General features: G+C 33.6%; 4 protein-coding genes across 7 annotated transcripts; 3 read left to right on the top strand and 1 right to left on the bottom strand.

Moving 5' to 3' along the window:
- Positions 1-1,045: 1,045 nt before the first annotated feature.
- Positions 1,046-5,655, top strand: LOC130961581 (uncharacterized). Of its 4 annotated transcripts, none has more exons than XM_057887536.1 (11): positions 1,046-1,176; positions 1,833-2,059; positions 2,186-2,304; positions 2,466-2,574; positions 2,676-2,715; positions 2,883-2,972; positions 3,062-3,161; positions 3,263-3,399; positions 3,616-3,718; positions 3,935-4,614; positions 5,006-5,655. In XM_057887536.1, the coding sequence occupies exons 2-11, from the start codon at positions 1,921-1,923 to the stop codon at positions 5,298-5,300; spliced, it is 1,812 nt and encodes a 603-aa protein (XP_057743519.1). In that variant the 5' UTR covers positions 1,046-1,176; positions 1,833-1,920; the 3' UTR covers positions 5,301-5,655. The 4 variants fall into 4 exon arrangements, with proteins under 4 accessions (XP_057743519.1, XP_057743520.1, XP_057743516.1 ...); XM_057887537.1 differs by lacking the exon at positions 1,046-1,176 and adding an exon at positions 1,205-1,570; XM_057887533.1 differs by lacking the exon at positions 1,046-1,176 and adding an exon at positions 1,205-1,582.
- An 867-nt stretch (positions 5,656-6,522) lies between these two features.
- LOC130961619 (iron-sulfur cluster co-chaperone protein HscB homolog) lies at positions 6,523-9,633 on the top strand. Its single transcript, XM_057887586.1, has 8 exons — positions 6,523-7,004; positions 7,716-7,812; positions 7,973-8,062; positions 8,310-8,375; positions 8,480-8,548; positions 8,672-8,814; positions 8,996-9,056; positions 9,189-9,633. Exons 1-6 carry the CDS (start codon positions 6,631-6,633, stop codon positions 8,807-8,809), a joined length of 834 nt encoding a protein of 277 aa, XP_057743569.1. The 5' UTR covers positions 6,523-6,630; the 3' UTR covers positions 8,810-8,814; positions 8,996-9,056; positions 9,189-9,633.
- A 148-nt stretch (positions 9,634-9,781) lies between these two features.
- On the bottom strand, positions 9,782-12,959 carry LOC130960861 (putative pentatricopeptide repeat-containing protein At5g06400, mitochondrial). Its single transcript, XM_057886356.1, has one exon. It carries the CDS (start codon positions 12,953-12,955, stop codon positions 9,782-9,784), a length of 3,174 nt encoding a protein of 1,057 aa, XP_057742339.1. The 5' UTR covers positions 12,956-12,959.
- Positions 12,960-13,636: 677 nt separating this feature from the next.
- On the top strand, positions 13,637-18,188 carry LOC130961968 (calcium-dependent protein kinase 26-like). Its single transcript, XM_057888024.1, has 8 exons — positions 13,637-14,071; positions 14,282-15,395; positions 15,815-15,958; positions 16,092-16,244; positions 16,424-16,539; positions 16,670-16,837; positions 17,287-17,511; positions 17,879-18,188. Exons 2-8 carry the CDS (start codon positions 14,315-14,317, stop codon positions 18,005-18,007), a joined length of 2,016 nt encoding a protein of 671 aa, XP_057744007.1. The 5' UTR covers positions 13,637-14,071; positions 14,282-14,314; the 3' UTR covers positions 18,008-18,188.
- Positions 18,189-21,078: the final 2,890 nt, after the last annotated feature.

Genomic DNA, 21,078 nt, shown 5'->3' with positions numbered 1-21,078 from the left:
GCCGCTTAATAAATTAGCGGCGGAATGTGACATGAGTTACCCCCATTATAAGGTGGTGAAATATAATTGTAATGAATTCCTAATATTGGTCTATTAAATATTAACCTTGATCTACAATACACATATTACAACATAAATAGGGTATATCCCAGTAATTATTATATTTTGATTTTGCTAATCAATGTTCTAAACAGGATGGAATAAGAATTCTAATTTCTTTTATTAATTATCAAAGCATTCAATTTGTTAAATATTTAAGGATTTTGCTAATTTATGCCCTAAAAATATCTGTTAAACATATCATAAAAGGAAATATTTTATAAAAATTAATTTTATTTTACCGTTTTTAATGCATTGAATATATAAAAAATATTAAAAAGTTTCTATAATTATATTTTTAAAATATGTTAATTAAATCCAACATTTAATACATAGCAAAAATTTTTATGTTTTATAAGCTAAATAAAAATATTTTATAACAAAAAATATTATTTAAAAGCAGTCAAAATTAACTATTTTTGATTTTATTTAATTAAAAATATTTAATAACAAAAATAAATTAGTAAAAAATTTAATATTTATTTAGGATTTGAATCCTCTAAAGTTTGAATTTCATTTTAGAGAATAAAGTGTGATATCTCACTATTGATTTTATAGGTGGGATCAAGAATAAATATGAAAGAAAAACTATTTAAGGATAGAAGATCATACTTTACTCTTTAAAATAAAATTCAAACTTTAGAGGATCTAATCCATTTATTAATTATTGTAATAAAGCAGCAGAATCTGGTTGATATGCTTCATCACACTCTCACTTTGCTTAATACCAAAGCCATTATTTACTCTTTCACCAAGGCAATCAACAAAGAAAAGCATAACGCATCTATTCCACAATTTTCCATTTTTTCCCAACAGATTCTCTGCCACTTTATCTCCAACAACTCCTTAACACATGTCACAAAAATTTTCTTCGTACTTCACCTTACAACACCATTTTTAGCTTTCACTCTTTCTGTTACAGAAAAAACCTTATTATTACCTAAGTAGCAGCTTCACTTCACTTGTGTTTTATCCATGCTGTGTCTTTCACATTTTTGTCCTCACGTGTGGCCCCTAATAAGCTTTGACCCTTCAAACTTAGTTGTCATCAAATTCAGCACAAATCAACATTGTTATGTAAGAATTTTCCTTTGTTTTTATTTTCCTATCTCTATTCTCTCTGCCTCTCTTCAAAGCCCATTCCTTTGTCTTAAAAGACCATACTTTTTTAATATTTTCTTGTTATGTATTTGGAATATAATATTGGGTTGGCTTAGTTTTTAACCTTTTTTATTTATTTGTTCCCATATTTGATCTTGTGGTGGATTTGCTATTTTTTGTGTGTCAAAGTGGAAGAAACAACCCATGTTATGTACCCGTCTTGGTGCTCTCAATTCAGCTGATTTTGTCTCTCTGATTGTGGATTGAATCATTGGTTGCTGTTTTTTCTCTTTGAGATCTGCTACTTTCTTGTTTTTCTGATTCTGGGTTCTCACCTTAAGAAGGATATTGAAAATCACAACCCCAGAAAGTGAGGTTTCATGTATGTTTATATATTCCTATTGGAGTTTCAATGAAGTTTATATCTTTTTAAGAAGAAGCTTCTTCTGGGGTAGTTTGATATGATTTCCTTGTAGCTTTTTCTGAATTAAAGTTCATTGAGCTCTTTTAGTTCATGCTTGTCTTAGTCCATCATTATTAAGCACCAATTCACTATGATGAGATGTTGAATTAGTCATGAATGGCTAGTCTTTGTTTATAACTATGGTGAATTTCATCTGTTGTTGATTTAGGAGCAAAGTAGGAACTTGTATTGATCACATGGTGCTTGAGATGAATTCCTAAGAGAAGGCTTGTTCCAATTTTCCGGGAGATGCAAAGATGGAGAAGAAACAAAAGATTGTGCAGTATAGAGAAAGACTTGATAGGACCCTTGCCTCACCTGATCTTACAAATGATGAGATGCTCAAAAAACTCGTCGAAAGCCAACTTGTATGTTCTTCAGAACAAGAAGTTGAAGGTCATAACATTCCCTTGTTTCCTTTGAATTCATTTAGGTAGAAATGGTACTAGCTTGGTGGAGCCATTATTTTTAGTTAAATTATTCTTTGTATATTTTCTGAAGATGCTTTGTTTGGTTAATTAGGATACAAGCAGAAGTTGGTAGAAATGAAGACTGCAGAGGTATCTAATTTTCTTGATATGTTAAGGAGTGCTTCTTCAGATGATAGCGGAAGGTCTAATACATCGCACGCTGATTGGAAAGTATGCCATATACCATTGATATATATTTACAATTCAATGGACTAATACAATCTCATGTTATCTTTCAATCCTAACTCCTTTCACGCTTTTGGATGAATAAGATACTTGCCATGTTCAATCAAGTTATTCTGTCAATATTCATAATTCACTTCTTTCAACAGTTAAAACAAGATACTGATGAGTTCCGTGTCATGTATCGGGAAGGACCAGAGGGAACTCCATTTCATACATTGCTAGTTGAAGGCTATGTAGATGCACCTCTTGATGTTTGTGAGTCATAATGGATTAGTAGCACCACTCTTGTGTTAAAAAATGCTGTTCTATTGATTTCAATATATGCATCCCTTAACAAGTTCTTTTTGTGATTACAGGTTTATGCATCTCATGGGAGGCCTCTCTCTACAAAAAATGGTGAGAACCATGTTCATTATTGTAATATGTGCCTCTAGTTTTCTCTGTGTTAGTCTCAATGCAACAGTCAGCATTATACTCCAGAATGCTTTATCTCGAATCCGAGTAATGTAATAAGTATACAAATCTAACTGTTTTGTTTTTTTTTCACAAATTTCATTCATCAGGTGGCCTCAATCTACTGTTCCAACTTTCAAAATCCTAGCATGTGAGTGTTTGCACAAGGTCCGGATTGGGGAACAAATATCACTAGTGAGGTTTGTCACGATTAGCCTCTTAATGCCCTTTACTGTGACAAAAGTCTTCACTTTTGAATGCTGATTTTACTGTGAATTTTGGAAGAAAGGATGAAGGTTTCATGGCCACTGTCTATGAGGGAGGCTATAGTGTACTACTATCTGTTTGAGTACTTTCAAGATGACTTAATAGTCGTTCTTACAAATTCGGTAGGCAACTGACTAACTCTTCTTTTTTTCACTTCTTTTGAAAAATGTTAATTCTAAACTAGTTCTAAGCTTCAAGGAATTTGTACTTAATTTGGTTTCAGGTTCCTGAGTCAAATGGTGACAATTCGACCATCAATGGTTTGAATGAGGTGATTCCTGAAGCAAAGGATGTTGTGAGAGTTGATTTGGTAGGGGGATTTGCATTGCAGAAGGTGACATCAGAAAGAAGTTACTTTCGGTCAGTTTTAAATCTGCTCAAACATAAGAAATTACTTAATTTAAGTGATGTCACCGGTTCCTGTTCGTAGCTTGCTTTTGTTTCCAACTTTGGTAGTTTATAGTAGAAATTTGAATGTTAAACTTGCCTTGTTATCTAATTGGTTTAAGGAAGCTACCGAAATGAAAATGTATTTTTAATTAAGCAAACCTGATTGAAAGGCTTCAAATTTTGTAGGACAATAGCAAATATGGACATAAAGCTGGATTTTGTGCCTCCATCTCTCATAAACTTCATTTCGAGGCAGTTGATTGGCAATGGTTTCAGGCTTTACAAGAAGGTCGCAGAGTTTCTCCAGATATCAATTTCTTTTATTTCGGATTCGACTGATATTTACTTTGTTACTACTTTATGTTATCCATAGTAGTTCATTCATAACAAAGAAGCATAAGTTAATAAAATGTTCATCATCTAATATATTCTGTGACCAAATCATCTACCCTGTGGATTCTTTAATTATCCTCATCAAGTCATCATTACCCTCATTTTGATGCAGACTGTGGCTTCTATGATGAGCCATGGTGAAGAAGAATTGAGCAAGGCATTGGGGGATCCATTATATGTCAGAATTCGTGAATCTCTATATAACAGTAACAGATCAAAGGCTAAGGTCAATGAAGAGCTTGAGCTTAAACAAGATGCGGATATTCTCCCTGCTGAAGAGGACCTTATTGAAAGTAAGCAAGATGATGCAAAGGTTGCAGCTGAAGAGGATAAGAGCAATCAATATGCAAATAGTACCACGTCGATGGTGGTGAATGGAGTAGTAGCAGATAGCAGCAAAACATTCAGTGAGATCATTGAAGTAGATAGTGAAGAAATTATACAAATTGAGGAGGAGGATAAGGAAGTAAATGACATTCCAAAAGAGGAAGTTGACATGAGTGTGTTGAAGAGCACACAGAGTGTATATATCAGCTCAGAGGTAGCACAAGCTCTAGAAACACTAGACAAGGCTATTTCAGTGGTTCGGCAATACAAGCTTCATTCGCGTACATCCTCTTTTAGCTTTCCAACCGAGAAGCCTCCTTCGATGAACAATGATGGCAGGGTTGATCTGCATTCAGCAGAGTTTCCTAGCCCAAGTTCAAGAAATGAGGTTGCTGTTGAAGTAACAAATAGGGATATACCGGAGGGAACTTTGCAAGAAGCAACTAGCATTAACTCTGACTTCAGGTGATGTTACTATCTATGTTTGTTTAAAGGAATAAAAGTTTATGCATGTATATGATTTTGTGTTCCTCTACATGGTTTGTTTGGGATTTGAGAGTTAACTTCTACTAGTACACAACTATCATCTGGTTAATTGTGGTTGTGGAATTATACTACACAAGATTGAATCCTAGTTTGGTACCTGACAATTTTTGATATCATCTCTCACCAACTTTTGTGTTGTCTTCGTCATTAACGAAAATTGTTAGGGACCAAGTTAAGGGTAATAGTCATTGGTAACTGGTAAGGAATGAAACTATCCAATGTGAAAATTGTCAGAAACCAAAATGAGTATTTACTCTTTATATAGTTCTTGCTTTTATATTGAATTATTGTTTTGTTTTGGTTCCCTCAGGTACACAGGAACAAATTCTAACTTGAATGAAGTAGATTCTAACATACCAACATCACCGGAGAAGAGAGCAACAACGCCGGCCTTATCGAAAGATATGGTAACTTTGGACCAAACAATATGCAGTAACAAGCAACTAAAATTTGATTCGGTTCAAGATATGTCTCTAGATGACCCTAATAAGTCAAGTGATAAGAAAAAAATAAACACCATTGTACCCCAAGACATGCCTTCAAATGTGTCGAAGGAGCCGAGCAGGCGGCGAAGAAAGCTTGCATACTTGTGTTTTCTGCTTTAGCTAAGTTTCTAGGTAAATACCAAATGGCAGAAGCTTAGAAAGAAAAAGAAAAAAGGCTTTTCAGTTTCTTCTTGTGAACTTGTATGTTACTTGTAATATAAAAAGCTTCTTTGGTTTAAATTTTCCTCATTGAAATGAGCCATTTAAGGCACATTTATATGGCAGTTTGCAAAGCCTCAAATAGTGTGCAAAGTGCAAAGTGCAAACCACAAAACAAAAATGTTCTGAGCCAAAAGGGTTGTTCCCTTCAGTTTTTGTTTAAATTGTGTTTTCTCTTTTACTTTTCTAGCTGCAATATTGTAATGTGTAACTTATATTATTCTTTAGCTTTTCAATCTATCTATCTTCAAAGTTATATTTGGATGCTTCTGAAAGTTAGAACTTAGAAATGAGAATGTGAAACTTGATATTTTGTTGCCACAAATTTCTGCATGGAGCATTTTTGTACATCTTTAACTACTTTGACATTAAAATTTTTGCAAATTATTCAACTTTTCTTGATTACTAATTCTGTTTAATTATTCTCTCTATTCATATAGTTTTATTAAATTTTTAATTAATTTTTTATATTACATTAAAACTTTTAATTAAGTTCTTTTTTATTTTTTTAAGAGTAAAGTATCATTTTTGTCCTCAACGTTTGGGGATAAGTTCTAAAGTTGTCTTTAATGTTTAAATCGTCTCAATGTTGTCCTGCCGTTAGGGATCTGTTAACCGAATTGACGGCGAGACAAAATTGAGACGATTTTAAAATGTTAGGAGACTTAAATAAAACGAAAACGTTGGGGACAAAAACGATATATAGAAATAAATTTTAATTTTATCCTTTGATAATATCAATCTTTTACAATACATAGTTATTCAATTATTTTTTAATTACATCTACGTAAATTACACTTAATCACATTACTTTGATTCTAAATAAATTTATTTTTTTTATAATTTTACTCTTAAAGATTTTTAAGAGTCATAAAATGTTTGTAAAATGCCTAAATATTAGAATAAAAACAATACTTTATCCTTTTTTTAAATATTAATTTTTTTGAAATATTCATCTTTGTAGATGTTAGATGAATTATAAACTACTTTTCTTTTTGTGACTAATTATAAACTACTTTAAAATAAATATTTTAAGATTATATTTTCCTTGAAAAATAACAATTAATAGAAAATTACCGATTAGTCCCTACAACACTGTAGCTTATTGTAGCTGGTGCAGCATCTCCAGTTCTTCAGCTTCCCCAAAAAAACAGGAATTGGCACCTTTCCCTTTTCCGCTGCTGCTTCTTATTCTTCTTCTAATTTCTAGAACCTCACCTTCAATAACACAATGTTGAAGAAGAAGAGCAGCACGCTCTTCACCATTTTAAGACATACTACACCTTCTGTTCCTAAAAAACACTCACCTTTAACCTTTTCTTCTCATTCTAATAATCCTTTTCTTCATACATCATCGCCACCTCCACCTTTTTCACCCAAAGGCCATTCTTTTCACAACCCAACTTGGTTCTATTCTTTTGGGTATCTCACTCTTGATGGGAGAAGGTTGTGCTCAAAATCTGCGGAGACTGTGAAAGAAAGAAGTAGTAGGTGCTGGAACTGCCATGAATCAACAGCAGCAGCAGCACCGTTCTTGGTTTGTGATTCCTGCAGGTGCATTCAACCCGTGGATGATTCTATTGACTATTTCGAGATTTTTGGATTGTAAGTTTCGATATGATTTTGGTTTTTTAATTGTTTGGGTGATTGAGCTTATTGCAAAGTTGTGCTCTTTGTGATAATTCATGTGATTTAAACTTGATTGGTTTCTGAGATAGCTGTGGAATTTTGTTGTTTTTTTTTTGGGGGGGAGGGGGGGTTGAATTTTATCGCAAAGTTTTGATCTTTATACGATTCATGCGTTTTTCACCTTGATTGGATTCTTAAGTATTGTTGAGAAATGGAAAAGGAAGGAGTATGGGAGTGTAAGTTATGCTTGCTGTTGATTCACTATGTTTTCAGGCATATGAAAATTTTACTGAGATGGTGAACTTATAATTCTTAGGAAATTGGTGCTGTTTATGTATTTGCTTTTGTTTTTGTTTTTGTTTTTCTGTTCCGGATTACGACTCAAATTATACTTAAATTTTGCCTAAGACATGGTTTATGATAGAACAAAATGATATCGTTTCAATTGTAGTTATACTGTTATTCAATCTGGTGGTTTCCTTCATGTTGAAGGTTTTGATGTCTGCTAGTATATCATCTCTCATCAAGCAAAGAGAAAAGTTTCTCTGCTGGCATGTTAAATTAGTGTTTTTCGGTTTCTTTAGGGAAGAAAAGAGGGATGTATTGATCCATAGTCTGAGAAATTTGATAGGTTGGTTTAGAAATTAAGAATTGTTTTCTTTTTCACGCTCAAAAATTCTAAAACAGGGAGAAGAAGTATGATATAGAGGGTGTGAATTTGGAAGGCAAATATAAAGACTGGCAAAAGAAATTGCATCCTGATTTAGTACATTCAAAATCTCAGGTCGGTCTGTTGGGATAACCTTTCTTCTTTGATTTTTTTTCCCCTGTACTTTTTTGCTTTGCCTCTTTACTCTTTGGTGAATCCGTCGGAGGTTAGTGAATTTGAATGACTTCTAGGAGAAACTAACATTTTTGTTTAATCCTGTCATTTGTTTGTTTAGAAAGAACGAGATTTTGCTGCTGAGCAATCTGCAAGGGTGATTGATGCATACCGTACACTTAGCAAGCCTTTATCTAGAGCGATTTACATGGTAAGCATACTCAGCTGTGAAGATTCCAAAATTCTTGATGCTTTATTACATCTGTAGAAGTCTCTGCATAATCTGAAGCTCTTGAAGGTTCAATGATGATAATATATTTGTGATGAGGAAATCTTTTGTTTTACATCAGAACAATTAAATCAAACTTGTCCTCGTTAGACTTTCCTTCAATCATTTATTGTCAAATGTTTCTTCCGCCGTGTTTGCTAAGAAATGTCATGTCATTTTTATCCTCCAGATGAAGCTTGACGGATTAGAAGTTGATGAGGAACAAACAATTTCCGATCCAGAATTACTAGCTGAGGTGAATGAATATTTGCCTAATTTGTTTTTAATTAATGTGCAAAGAGACCTGGATTCATGAATTTAGCTTCTATATCCCCTTTGTGTTGTTAACTTATACTGCAGATTATGGAAATCAGAGAAGCGGTTGAAGAAGCAACTGAGTCAGAGTCTTTGAAGCAAATTCTCTCTCGGGTATGTCTGGATACTCAAATTTTCAAGGCTTGCTCCAAAGATATTGCATAATCAATTATTGATTTTGAATTATGATTACCTTGATGTTCTTCTCATATCGTCATGTCGTGTCATTTTATTCAGATGGAGGAGAACCTGAAAAGTTGGTCGAACACCTTTGCTACCGCATTTCAAAGTCGGAACTTCGAGGAAGCAAAAGATTCGATTCGTAGAATGACTTATTATAGTCGTGTGATTGATGAAGTTGTAAAGAAACTTTAGGGAAGGTAACATGGTCATTGCTTTTGCTTGATCCCTTAGGCTACACTTAGTAAAGATGAAAGTAAGAAATTTGAAAACAAGAATTGAAGCTTCGGATGAACAGCGAGATTAATGCTTACTGAAATTGTTAGAAGCAAAAAAAATAGTGATACTTGGTTTACTATCTTGTATCAATTATTTTTGCAGGATATTGTTGCCGTGGTAGCCACCTTCTGCTGTTTGTTCTTCCATCCTTTCACAATAAAATGTATATTTCTTTCTACAACTTGTGGTTCCATCATATATCATTATATCTATATTCTACAAATGTGATATATTGATTAAGCTGTGTAATTGTGGGTTTTGCCTCTGATTTTATTTTGTTTATTTTCTTTTTCAGGGGTAGCCATATCAATGAAGTGTAGGCTTCAAACATGATGCTATTCTTTTTTGGGGAGCAGAATCATAATCATTTGTATGTGAAGAATTTTAATAAGTCATACTCTCTTCCCAAAGAAGTGGTCTGTTAGTAAATGACCAATTGATTTAATCGAACGTCCCAAAGGATGTCATGCCCTTACGAAAATGATAGAAGATTACATTTTTGTTACAAGATCATGAGACACATACTATGCAGAGCACCCTTTTCACGGATCCATGCTAATCAGTAACCAACACTTTGTATTTCTTATTAATAATATAATAATTATTATAAAGAGTGGATGAGTTTGAGAATTTTGACAAAAAAAAAAAAAGTGTTTCATGTTCTTATACTAATGGATTCGCACCTAGTGGCTAGTTAAGCAATTGATCTATAAAAATGAGCTGCTGAATTCTCTCTTTACATTAGATATTTAAAGAGCTTTTCTTGATTCATGCATAAAACTTCATAACTATGTAAAGTCCTTTGTATATGAAATAAAAGAGCAGTTAAAAGGGATTTTCACAAGTTCATTCATACCATTCAATAATGATTTTCTTTGAAAGAAAAATTCAAGTTATGAGCTTGCGCTTTCTTATTAATTCTGATTTTTGTTGCAATACAAGCTTGGCTAAATCATGTTTACCTTCTCTGTTTAGCCCAAAAAACACTGTTCTAAAATTAATAGTACTAGGAACAATACCACTATCTAACATTTCAGAAATAAGCTTCATGGCTTCTTCTGATCTACCAGACTTGCAAAGACAACTAAGGAACATGGAATAAGTCTTGAAATCAGGAGAGGGTCCTTTCAATTTCATGCGGTAGAAGATGTTCCATGCATCAGTTGGTCTCTCCATGTTCATGTATCCACTTATAAGGGCAGAATATGTGACGATGTTTGGTTCATAACCTGATTCTTGCATTTCCTTGAATACTTCAATGGCTTTTCCTATCTGTTTCTCCTTAAAGTAATGAACAATCAAAGATGTATAAACATGAATGGTAGGTTTAATACCCTTTTGTTTCATAGATTCCACTTTGGCTAAGGCGTCTTCAAATTGACCCTTTCGCAGTAGGCCATGGACAATGCTTCCACATGTAAACTGATCTAAAGTTGGTTTCTCTGCCCCACTTTCTCCAACTAATGCCAATGCTTCTTCCATTTTTCCAACCCTGCAAAGAGCCCTGATAAGCAAGGAATAGCTAAGAGGAACTGAATATCCGAATATTTTGAGAGAATCTGTGCATCTCCTAGCTTCTGAAAGCCTACCAACTTCACATAAACAACCAAGGAAAGTTTCAACCAATTCTTTGTCGGGGATGTGTCTGGCACGAATCATCTCACCATATATTTTGATAGCTTCATCAACCTTCCTTCCTTTCCTTCCACAAAGAGCAATGATCAAGTACTTGTATGTGCTTCTACTTGGTTTATAACCCTCAGCTTTCATATCTCTAAAACAATTCATGGCCAGATCTGTTAGACCAATTCGGCCGTAAAGCATTATCATGATTGTCCATGTCTCTGGCATTATTGGATAATTGTTTCTTCTCATCTCAAAGAACAGGCTGCGCATGTGCTTAAAATCTTTCCCGCGACCTGCAATCTTGATTGCCATGTTGTATGTCTCTACAGTGTGCCTATATCCAGGCTGCTTTCCAACCCATGAAAAGAACTTTAGCATAGTGTTGCCATGCATACTGCAATGTTGCAATATCTCCAAAACAAATTCTGGGGTAAACCATATCGTGCTTCTCTCCAAATTTTCTTGAATTAAAGACCAATCCATGGAAGATGAAAGAATCCTACAAATTTCATGAACATCCTGCTCGTTGTAAGTCTTATCGTGTGGGTGAACTGAGGAGTAATTTACTTTTTGTGATTCTGATTGATCAATTACCACATCCTTCTCCACCTTAATTCTCAAAGATACTTGTTCTTCGGACTTACTGCATTTTTGTAGATCAAGTTTAAATGCTGTATAAATCTTCTCAACTTTCGCTTTCATGTCTAGCTCCCCTTTGTTCTTCAAGTATGTTACAACACAGTGGAATACTTCATCTAAAATTACAATCTCCGAAGCCTGCATGTCATACAATACTTTGATAATATCATCTGTCCTTGAAGCTTTGCAAAGCTCCTTAATAAACAGTGCATATGGTTTCCAATTGAGCTTGATGCCTTGGCACTCCATACTCTTGAATAACTTCCATGCTTCGAATATACGGTTTTGAGAAACATGACCTGCAACCATGGTCATTATTACCACTCCATCGGGCTTAATACCTTTTCCTAGCATCTCTTCGTACAACAAGCAAGCATCTTCATACCTATTCAACTTAAACAAATGCTGTATCAGTTCTGTATATGTGGAAATTGTGGGCACACAACCGGATTCTTTCATGCTTTGGAACATATCAAGTGCCTTGTGAACTTCATTTCTTACCAAATATCCATTTATTATAATTCCATGAATCCTTCCATCAACAATATCCCTTCTCTTCATAATTTCAACAATCTCTAAAGCGTCTGTAATCATGCCAGCCTTACACAGCCCTCTCACCAAGGTCTCGAAAAACTCAGGTTCAATAGCTAAGTCTTTACTTTTGAGGTCACGGATCAGTTCCAAAGCTTCTTTAATCCTTCCAGAAATACAGAAACTCTTCAGCATACAACTCTGAACACTGTTTTCCGGCATCAGAGACAACCGTGTCATGTCATTTCCAAGGAAACGAACAGCCGCAACATCACCTACCCTTGCCATGGAGTTCATGAGCAACTTATATAATCTTAGATCAAGCACCATATCTTTCTGTACCATATCCTTGTAGAACTCCATAGCAATATCACCTTTCCCACAACTGCAAAGCGAACGTATCATTGCCCTATATGCAACCTCATCAGGTTCACAACCAAATTTCTTCATGCTTTCAAAGGCCAACAACAATTTGCTGATTTGCTTCACTTTCCCATAATGGGATATGAGAATAGTCCACGTCCTAACATCCTTTTCAATTCCACAGTTATCCATTTCTTCCACCAACTTATTCACCACTTCAAACTCCTTAGCTTCCCCTGCAATCCACAACATAGTATTATAAGTCTTCATTGTGTGACTAAAACCTTCCTTGTTCTTCACCCAATCAAAAGCTCTTAAAGCCAAGTGTGGCACTTTGAAGCACCTTTTCAATACCATATCAAAAACCTCAGCTCTCAACTCAAAATTCAAATTCTCCAACTTCTCCTCCACAGGACTCCAATCCTTTTCACCTCTAAAAATCCTAGTAATCTCACCAACAACTCGGCTCACATCGTCTTCACTCATGTTCCCCAACTTGGAATCTCCAAAAACACCAAAGCTCTTGCCTTTATCAAGCAATACACTCGCTGTGGCATTTCCACAAACATCTTTGGTGCAATCATGTTCCACTTCAGAATCCGACTTCCCCTTATCAGCTTCCTCCAAAAACAAAAACCCAGATGAGGAATTGTCCTGGACCACAGGGCCAGCCCCTAAAATGTCAGTGATTTCATCAAAAAGTGCACGGTAGATGCCGGGATCAGATTGTTGGGTTGCTGCGCGAGACAATAAAGGTGAGTGCTTTGACGAATTGGAAGAGCTGGAAGAAAAATGAAGAACTTGCGGCAGTGAGAGGAGAATGCTCAAAGGTTGATTCAGAGTTCGGAGCTTGCTTATTGATCTCATGGCTCCGTGCAAATCGCACACAGCAGACAGCACCATGAAAGGGAGAAGTCCCTAGCGAGAAATAAAAACAGGAGCTGCAAATATTTATCTGGCGATAAAAAAATTAATTTAAGTGTTTAATCTAATTAAAATGATATATGAAATGCATATTAATTGTGTATTAAATTTTTTTTAAAAAACTCTTTAATAATTTTTATTAATTATTTGATTAATATAAATATTAAATTATTTTTAATAAATAAATTTTATTAATTTATATATATAAATTTTAAAAAATATAAATATAAATTATATTAATTGATGTATATAAAATTTTAATAAATATAAATATAAATTATATAATTTTTGCGTATAAAATATATATAAATATAAGTATAAATTATTATTAATTAAATATTAATAATAAATAATAATATTTATTAATTATATAATATTGCTCAATTTTTTTTATTAAGATAAAAAAATTTAAACTCGGAAATTTTTAGGTGGTGAATATGAAAAAATTATGTGTAATTTTTTACCATAAAAAAAATGAAGTTTTATTTTAATAGTATGAAATTTATATAAAATATGTTTTCCACCCTATTAAAAAAAGTATTTGATTTTAAGACTTTGCATATCTTAGAATCTGGTCCGTTGGATCCTCATAGAGTCAAACGCGTTTTCTCCAATTTTTAAACCTTTCATAACAGAATTACCGGTAAGGCGGTAACTCCCTCGTTCCCTCCTTCTTCTTTCTCTCGCCAACTTTATTTTCCTCTCTGAGAAATTTTCATTTTCCATTTTGGTGCCTCTTTCCCTGGAACCAAACATCATTAGAGAATCCAAAATTAAAGTTGGCAGCTTAACACAACTCATGTTTTTGAGTTTTGACTCTCTCTTCTCACCTTAAAACAACCCTCATTTAATTTTTTTTTCCGTCTCCACACAAAGTTTCCTCCTTTATACCCTTCAAAATTAAAACCCCCTTTCAATTCAGCGAATTTTCTCCTTTATTATTCCTTAATTGCAAGAATAGGGTTTGTTGAAGTTCGTATGATAATGATAATGGTAATGAGTGTGGGGACCTCTCATTAATGAGAGCTATTTCGGCATTTCCTTCGAATCCTGAATCAGAAGAAGGAATGAGCGCTTGCATCTTCATGCTTCAAAGTATGTATCAAAAACCCTCATTTTCTTTTTCCCGCATTCTCTCTCTTAATTTGAAATGTTAGGGATTAGAGGGTGCCAAATTGGAGAAATTCATGTTAAGCTAAATGTTAATCATGTTAGCCTTTTGACGTTTGAGGAGAAAACTGAATTGGGATCATAATTTTTCTAAATTATATATTTGTTTATATTTGGATTGTTATTGTTTGTTAGATGCTTGGAAAAAGGAATGAGTATTGATGTTAGATGGGAAACAACTGTGTTGCACCAAGAAAGTCTTCCAAAGATGGCACATATACAAGTTTCATCTCGTGGTGCCGGCCGAAGAAAGCAACTGCATGCGCGGATAAAGATGAAGATGTGAGCAAAACTGAAAAGGAGACAGAACCTGTTCAACAAAAGGCACCAGAGGTTGTTAAAATTGAGAAGGAGGTGGAGAAGCCAACTCAATCCATAAAGGTTAATAATGAAACTAAGCATCTGGAATCTATAAAACAAGTTGAGAAGACTAAATTGCCAGCACCAACTCCAGCTCCTGCTCCGGCAGCTCCAGCTCCAGCTCCTGATCCTGATCCTGCTCCGGCTCCGGCTCCTGATCCGGCTCCGGCTCCAGCTCCGGCTCCTGCTCCGGCTCCTGCTCCTGATCCTGATCCTGCTCCTGCTCCTGCTCCTGCTCCTGCTCCAGCTCCAGCTCCAGCTCCGGCTCCAGCTCCAACAACAAAAAGTAACCAATGGGAAGAAAAGGTTAAAGTAGGAGAGCCTGCAAAAGAAAAGAAGACTCAGATTGTGAAGAGGCAAATAAGTGCAGGCCTAAAACAAGGTTCTATCTTGCAAAGGAAAACTGGTGTCCTTAAGGAGTTCTATACTTTGGGACAGAAGCTCGGACAAGGGCAATTTGGAACAACCTACCTTTGTGTGGAGAAAGTTACTGGAACCGAGTATGCATGCAAGTCCATTTTGAAGAGGAAATTGGTGACTGATGAAGATGTTGAAGATGTGAGGAGGGAGATTCAGATAATGCATCACTTGGCAGGTTGCCCCAATGTGATCTCCATTAAGGAATCCTATGAGGACGCTGTCGCGGTTCATGTTGTGATGGAGTTGTGTGCAGGGGGTGAACTCTTTGATAGGATTGTGGAAAGAGGGCATTACACAGAGAGAAAAGCAGCAAAACTAGCAAGGATTATAGTTGGTGTTATTGAATCTTGCCACGCACTTGGAGTAATGCATCGCGACCTTAAGCCAGAGAACTTTCTTTTTGTCGATAAGCAGGAAGATTCAGTCCTTAAAGCAATAGATTTTGGCCTCTCTACTTTCTTCAAACCAGGTTTGACAAAAAATAATAATACTAAAATAATAAAGAAAAACGTTTCCATTTTTCCTTCCCTTGTTTGAGTAGGAGTTATCTTAGAATTTTATCCATATTTTGTTCTTTTTGTTTTGAGATCCTTTTGAGGCCATTTTTCTAATATGCAGTAAAGTATAGCTTTTCATTTGATGCTAAGTGAAGTTTAAGTTGATTTTTGCAAAACAATGCAAAGAGCATTGTTGATTTTGTGAAACAAGTTACTTGTTTTTGAAACAAAAATAATTGTTTATGTATTTAGAGACTTTGTTTTTATTGTGCATCATGCTATCTTGATGCTTAACTAAACGAAATTAGTGTGATAACATAACAAAATGTCTCTGCATCCTTCAACTTTTTAGAGTGCCACGAACTTTTGTCACTAACATTTTTTTTTGCAGGAGACATTTTTGATGATGTGGTAGGAAGCCCTTATTATGTTGCACCTGAAGTTCTCCGAAAGCGTTACGGCCAAGAAGCTGATGTGTGGAGTGCTGGTGTCATCATATACATTCTCTTATGTGGTGTACCTCCATTTTGGGGAGGTAGGAAACTAAGATTTCTAAGGTTTAACACACAATGATCCAAATTCTAATCATTGTGTTTACTTTCTATTTCCCCAAGATATAGAAGCTGTTTCTAAAATTGGTAATCTTCATTTTGTTCCTTGGTAAATAGAAACGGAGCAAGAGATTTTCGACTCAATTTTGAAGAGTAAACTGGATTTCTCATCAGCACCATGGCCTAGTATCTCTGATGGTGCAAAAGACTTGGTTAAGAAGATGCTTGACAGAGATCCTAGCAAACGAATATCCGCTTTTGAAGTTCTTCGTAAGTTTCCTTACTGTTAACATGTTGACATAACTCTGAAACATGAGTTATTTTTGTTTATCCAACACATTTCTGGTGTCATGTATCTTAATTAGGCCCTGAATAATCAAAATTCTGGCTTGTGATTATCGAAATTTTGTCACCATATCGTTTAATGATCATTCTTTTATTCAATGCAGGACACCCCTGGATTCAGGTTGATGGAGCAGCTCCAGACAAGCCTCTTGATGCTGCAGTTTTGACTCGGCTGAAGCAGTTTACTGCAATGAACAAGCTCAAGAAAATGGCTCTTAGAGTGAGTATTATTTTCATCTTTATGAAAAGTGGTTTGCATTAGAGGTTAATAACAAGATATCTATGTAAATATATTGACTTCATTCTGGAAATTTTACCCTTAATGAATTTATCTATATTGTTCTATGCAGGTAATTGCAGAGAATCTCAATGAAGATGAGATTGCTGGATTGAAAGAAATGTTTAAGAATATAGACACAGACAACAGTGGCCACATTACTTTTGAAGAACTAAAAATTGGACTGAAAAGATATGGTCATAATCTCAATGAGTCTGAAATTTATGACCTAATGCAAGCTGTAAGTACTAATTCTGAATCATCTTATTTCTTACCTCAACTGAACCTAAACTTTCATGAATCATAATTTTAGGAAAAATATAATAATAGATTGATTAATATGGTTAAATTACCATCGAGGTTTTTATAATTTCACTCAATTTTCAATTAGGATAATATAAAAGCTTGCAGTCAAGTCCTTATAATTAAAACTTTTGTAATCAAATCCCTATACTCAAAAAAACTTTTTTCTCTAAAATATCCGTTCAACAGTATGGAGACTTGATAACAAAATCTATAAACAAAGAAAGACCTGGTTAAAAATTAAGAGAAACTATAAGAATCGCTAGAGTAATCGCTAGAGTAATTAAACTTAAATTATATTAAAATAGGAAATATAATTTTCTTCATTTTAAGTAGTACATTGTCTTAATCAATCTAACCCCTTCTTTTTGTTCTGAAAAATAACAGGCAGATGTTGATAACAGTGGCACAATTGACTATGGAGAATTCTTAGCAGCAACATTGCACTTAAACAAAATTGAGAAGGAAGATCATTTAGCTGCAGCTTTCTCATTTTTTGATAAAGATGGTAGTGGCTACATCACTCAAGATGAGCTTCAACAAGCTTGTGAAGAATTTGGAATAGAGGATGTTCGCTTGGAGGATTTGATCGGAGAAGTTGACCAGGATAATGTGAGTATACATACATATATATTCTACATACATACAGAAAAAATGAAAAATTAAATCAAATGAAATCATATAATACTGTGTGCTTGGTTTGTGTTTTTAGGATTTTGCAAAGAAAAAAGAGAGAACAGAAGACATGATTTTATTGTTTTACTGCTTCCTCTGTTTCTTTACAAAAACCATACACAATATTTTCTAAATTGATCTCTAAATTCTGAATACTACTAATAGAATGAGAAGGAAATCAACTTTTGAACATATGGCTTAAAATATTTTGTAGATTTTAAGGTAATGTAAGCTATGGTGAAATTTCAAATTCCATTCATGTATTGATATCTTTGTCATGTTTATTTTTTTTTACCTCTATCAGGATGGAAGAATAGACTACAATGAATTTGTGGCAATGATGCAAAAAGGCAATGCTGATATGGGTAGAAGGGGAAGAAAAGGTAGCAGTAGTTTTAGTATTGGATTTAGGGAACCACTACCTGTGTGTTAAGAAAATAGTGTATTGAGTTTCTTTTTTGGTAACACAGAAAATTTTCTCCAAGGTGTGTATTGAACTGAACTGACCCTAGTTCATGTAAATTTTGGATGAAGAAACATTACAAAGGGTTTGTTCGTTTTTGTTTTGGATGAACCAACAATTTGATCTTTAAAAGATTATTAAAATGCTAAGTGCTGACATATAATATATATATATATATATTTTAAAAGTAGCGTTTGGTTTCTGTTGTGAAATAGAAGAGACACAGAAATGTATGGAACAAAATCTATTTGAAAATATGAGACAAAGACAGAAGTTTAAAATTATTTTTGTCTCGAAATAATATTTAAGAAGATTGATTTTTCAAAATAGAATAAAGTACAAAAAAATATGTATCGATATTAAGAAAATTTTTTATGCTAAGTTTTATATGTATAAAAAGATAAAAAGAAGGAGGAGTGCTACACATATAAGTCATTTGGTTTACAAGTTATACAAATTGGGAGAAACTTAACAAAAAACACGCTGACTCTGACCCATATACGATTTCCATGACGTGTTTCGCGTTCTTCCTTCTCCTTCTTCTCCTCCTCTTCCTTCTTCTTCTCCTTCTTCTTCTCCTACTCTTCTTCTTCTTCCTCCATGAAAACAAGTTTCTTGCCAAATTTGATCTCCTTCATGCGTTCTCTCTTTGCCTTTTCATTCGCTATTTTATCTGCGTTTATCATTGGTATTCTTGCTTCATTTTTTTTCGATTTTCATGGTTTCTAAAATCGTTTTTAAGATAATGGAACTTCAGAAATACACCCGAACAATTACAGAAATACTCCCAAACAATTACAAAAATACACCCAAACGGTTACAAGAATTCACCCAAACGATTATAGAAATACATCCAAAGGATTTAAAAAATACATCCAAAATTCGTTGAAGTACACCTTATGCATAATTCAGAACTCTTTCTCTTTCTCCTTCTCATCTTCTGCTGCTTCTTCTTTTTCAAAAACGATTTCAGAGCTTGATATCAAAAAACAATGGAAATCAAGAATAACGAAGAAAGAAAACAGAGAGAAAAGCACGTAAATGAAGAGGGAGAAAGAAAAGGCAAGAAACAAAAGAAAAGAAGAAGAAGAGGAAGTGGAAGAAGAACCTGCAGCAAGAAAAAGAAGAAGGTGCAGAAGATGAGGAGGAAGAAGATGAAAAACCTGCAGTCAAGAAGAACAAGGAGAAATACGACGATGAAAATGAAACACTTCAAAAACGAAGAAGAAGAAGAAGGAGAAGAAAAAGAGGAGGCATGGAGAAAGAAAAAAAAGAAGAAATAAATGACTTGTATGAAAAAACGCTTGTATGTGGAGAATTTCTCAAAAAAAAGTGACACGACGGTATGTCTTTAGAACTAAAAATCATCTTAATAAATATTTTACTAATTAACTGTATCTCAAAAGTTAACATTTAAATTAATCTCTGAAATTATACTTGCACTTTTAATCTCAATTTGGTCCTTCAACTTAGTGTTTGTGACTTGTACTGGCCTCTGACCTTATTTTTGTCAAAGAATTATTAACAACGTGCTAAGATAAACTGACAGTTATTATATTAAACTTTTTAACGGTTGTTTAATGTGAAAATTAGAATTTTTTTACCTCGATTTTTCTTATGAAAATTTTAAAATCTAAATCCTAATTTTAGTTAAGGGTTTTAAAAGTTTCTTAGAAAGCAATTGAAGTAAAATGTTTCAATTGACACATCAAATAGTCGTTATGAATTTTAACGTGACAGACGTTAATCTATTTCAACATGCACTTAACGGTTCTACGACGAAAATAATATTAGAGACTAACGTGAGTCACGTATGTCAAATTAGGAAACGAAATTGAGTAAATTAAAACTTTAGAGATAATTAGATTAAAACGTGAGTATAACTTCAAAATTATCAATACGATTATTTACTCCTATGATAAATCTTGTTTATATATATAATTCTTAAGAAAAAGAAAACTTTTAGGAACCAATTAATCAATTGACTGATCTTTTAAGAGTTAAGTTCTCATAACATTATTTATCAGGATCAACATTTATTTGAATAGAGCATGCAGCTTTCTAAGTGTGTAAAAGAATTCAATTCAAATTTTAACATTAATTTTGGGAAAGAGTAGCTCTCAAAATGGCACTTGTAAATTGTAATGCTTCATACTTAGGATTCATATCAAAGGGTTATAATGTCATCACCTAAGGTCAAAAACATCACTATTGTATTTATTTTTGGATAGAGCTAGCCAGTAATTGTAGATAGATAGAGTTAATGTCATATACCAAGCTGAACTTCATAGTCATTTTGACAAGTTACTTTACCATATAATTGATAAACTGAATCCACAAACAAAAGTTAGGCTCGAAATAAAAATTAACTAAGAATTTAAGATTTATAATATAGAATATTCTATTATTTTAACGTTTTTGACACAGATCGAAAAAGATTTAATTAAAAAAAAAAGAAGTATAGAGACTTAATTATAAATTTGATAAAACTATAAGGACCAATAGAATAATTAAACTAATATTTTTTAACCCAAAAGCATGATCATAACTCATAAGAAAAACGTGTTCTCTTTCCAAATCTAACTATTGTTTGAACAAGACTTAAATCTGACTTAGCAAATGTTATTATTGCATATGATCAATTATTGGTGAACTAAAATTTAAAATCATGATTTCATTGTCATAAAAGAGGGGGAAAATATAAAAGCAAGAAAAATGCTTCATTCCTAATATATGGATCCAATTTTAATTATTAGTTGTATGATGGAAATATTCTGAACTCACAGAGACACAATGACGCAAATTAAGCTCATCAAATGAGATTGTGAAGTAGACAATAATACAACAAAATAAAACCAAGGTCAATGTCATCCATTTGGATGTTCAATTTGTGGGTTAGATATTGTTATATGTTGCAATCCAATTTATCATTGTTTCTATTGATTTGTTATTACCACTTTTTCTTTAGTAACATGATGGTGTTATATTAGGATTATGTTTGATTGGAAGGAAAAAAATAAAGAGAAAGGAAATAAAAAAAA

The sequence above is a fragment of the Arachis stenosperma genome, chromosome 2 (assembly GCF_014773155.1).
Source record: "Arachis stenosperma cultivar V10309 chromosome 2, arast.V10309.gnm1.PFL2, whole genome shotgun sequence".
NCBI classification, from domain to species: domain Eukaryota; kingdom Viridiplantae; phylum Streptophyta; class Magnoliopsida; order Fabales; family Fabaceae; genus Arachis; species Arachis stenosperma.
Note: the sequence above shows the minus strand (reverse complement) of the source record. Positions and strands in the feature narration are given on the sequence as shown.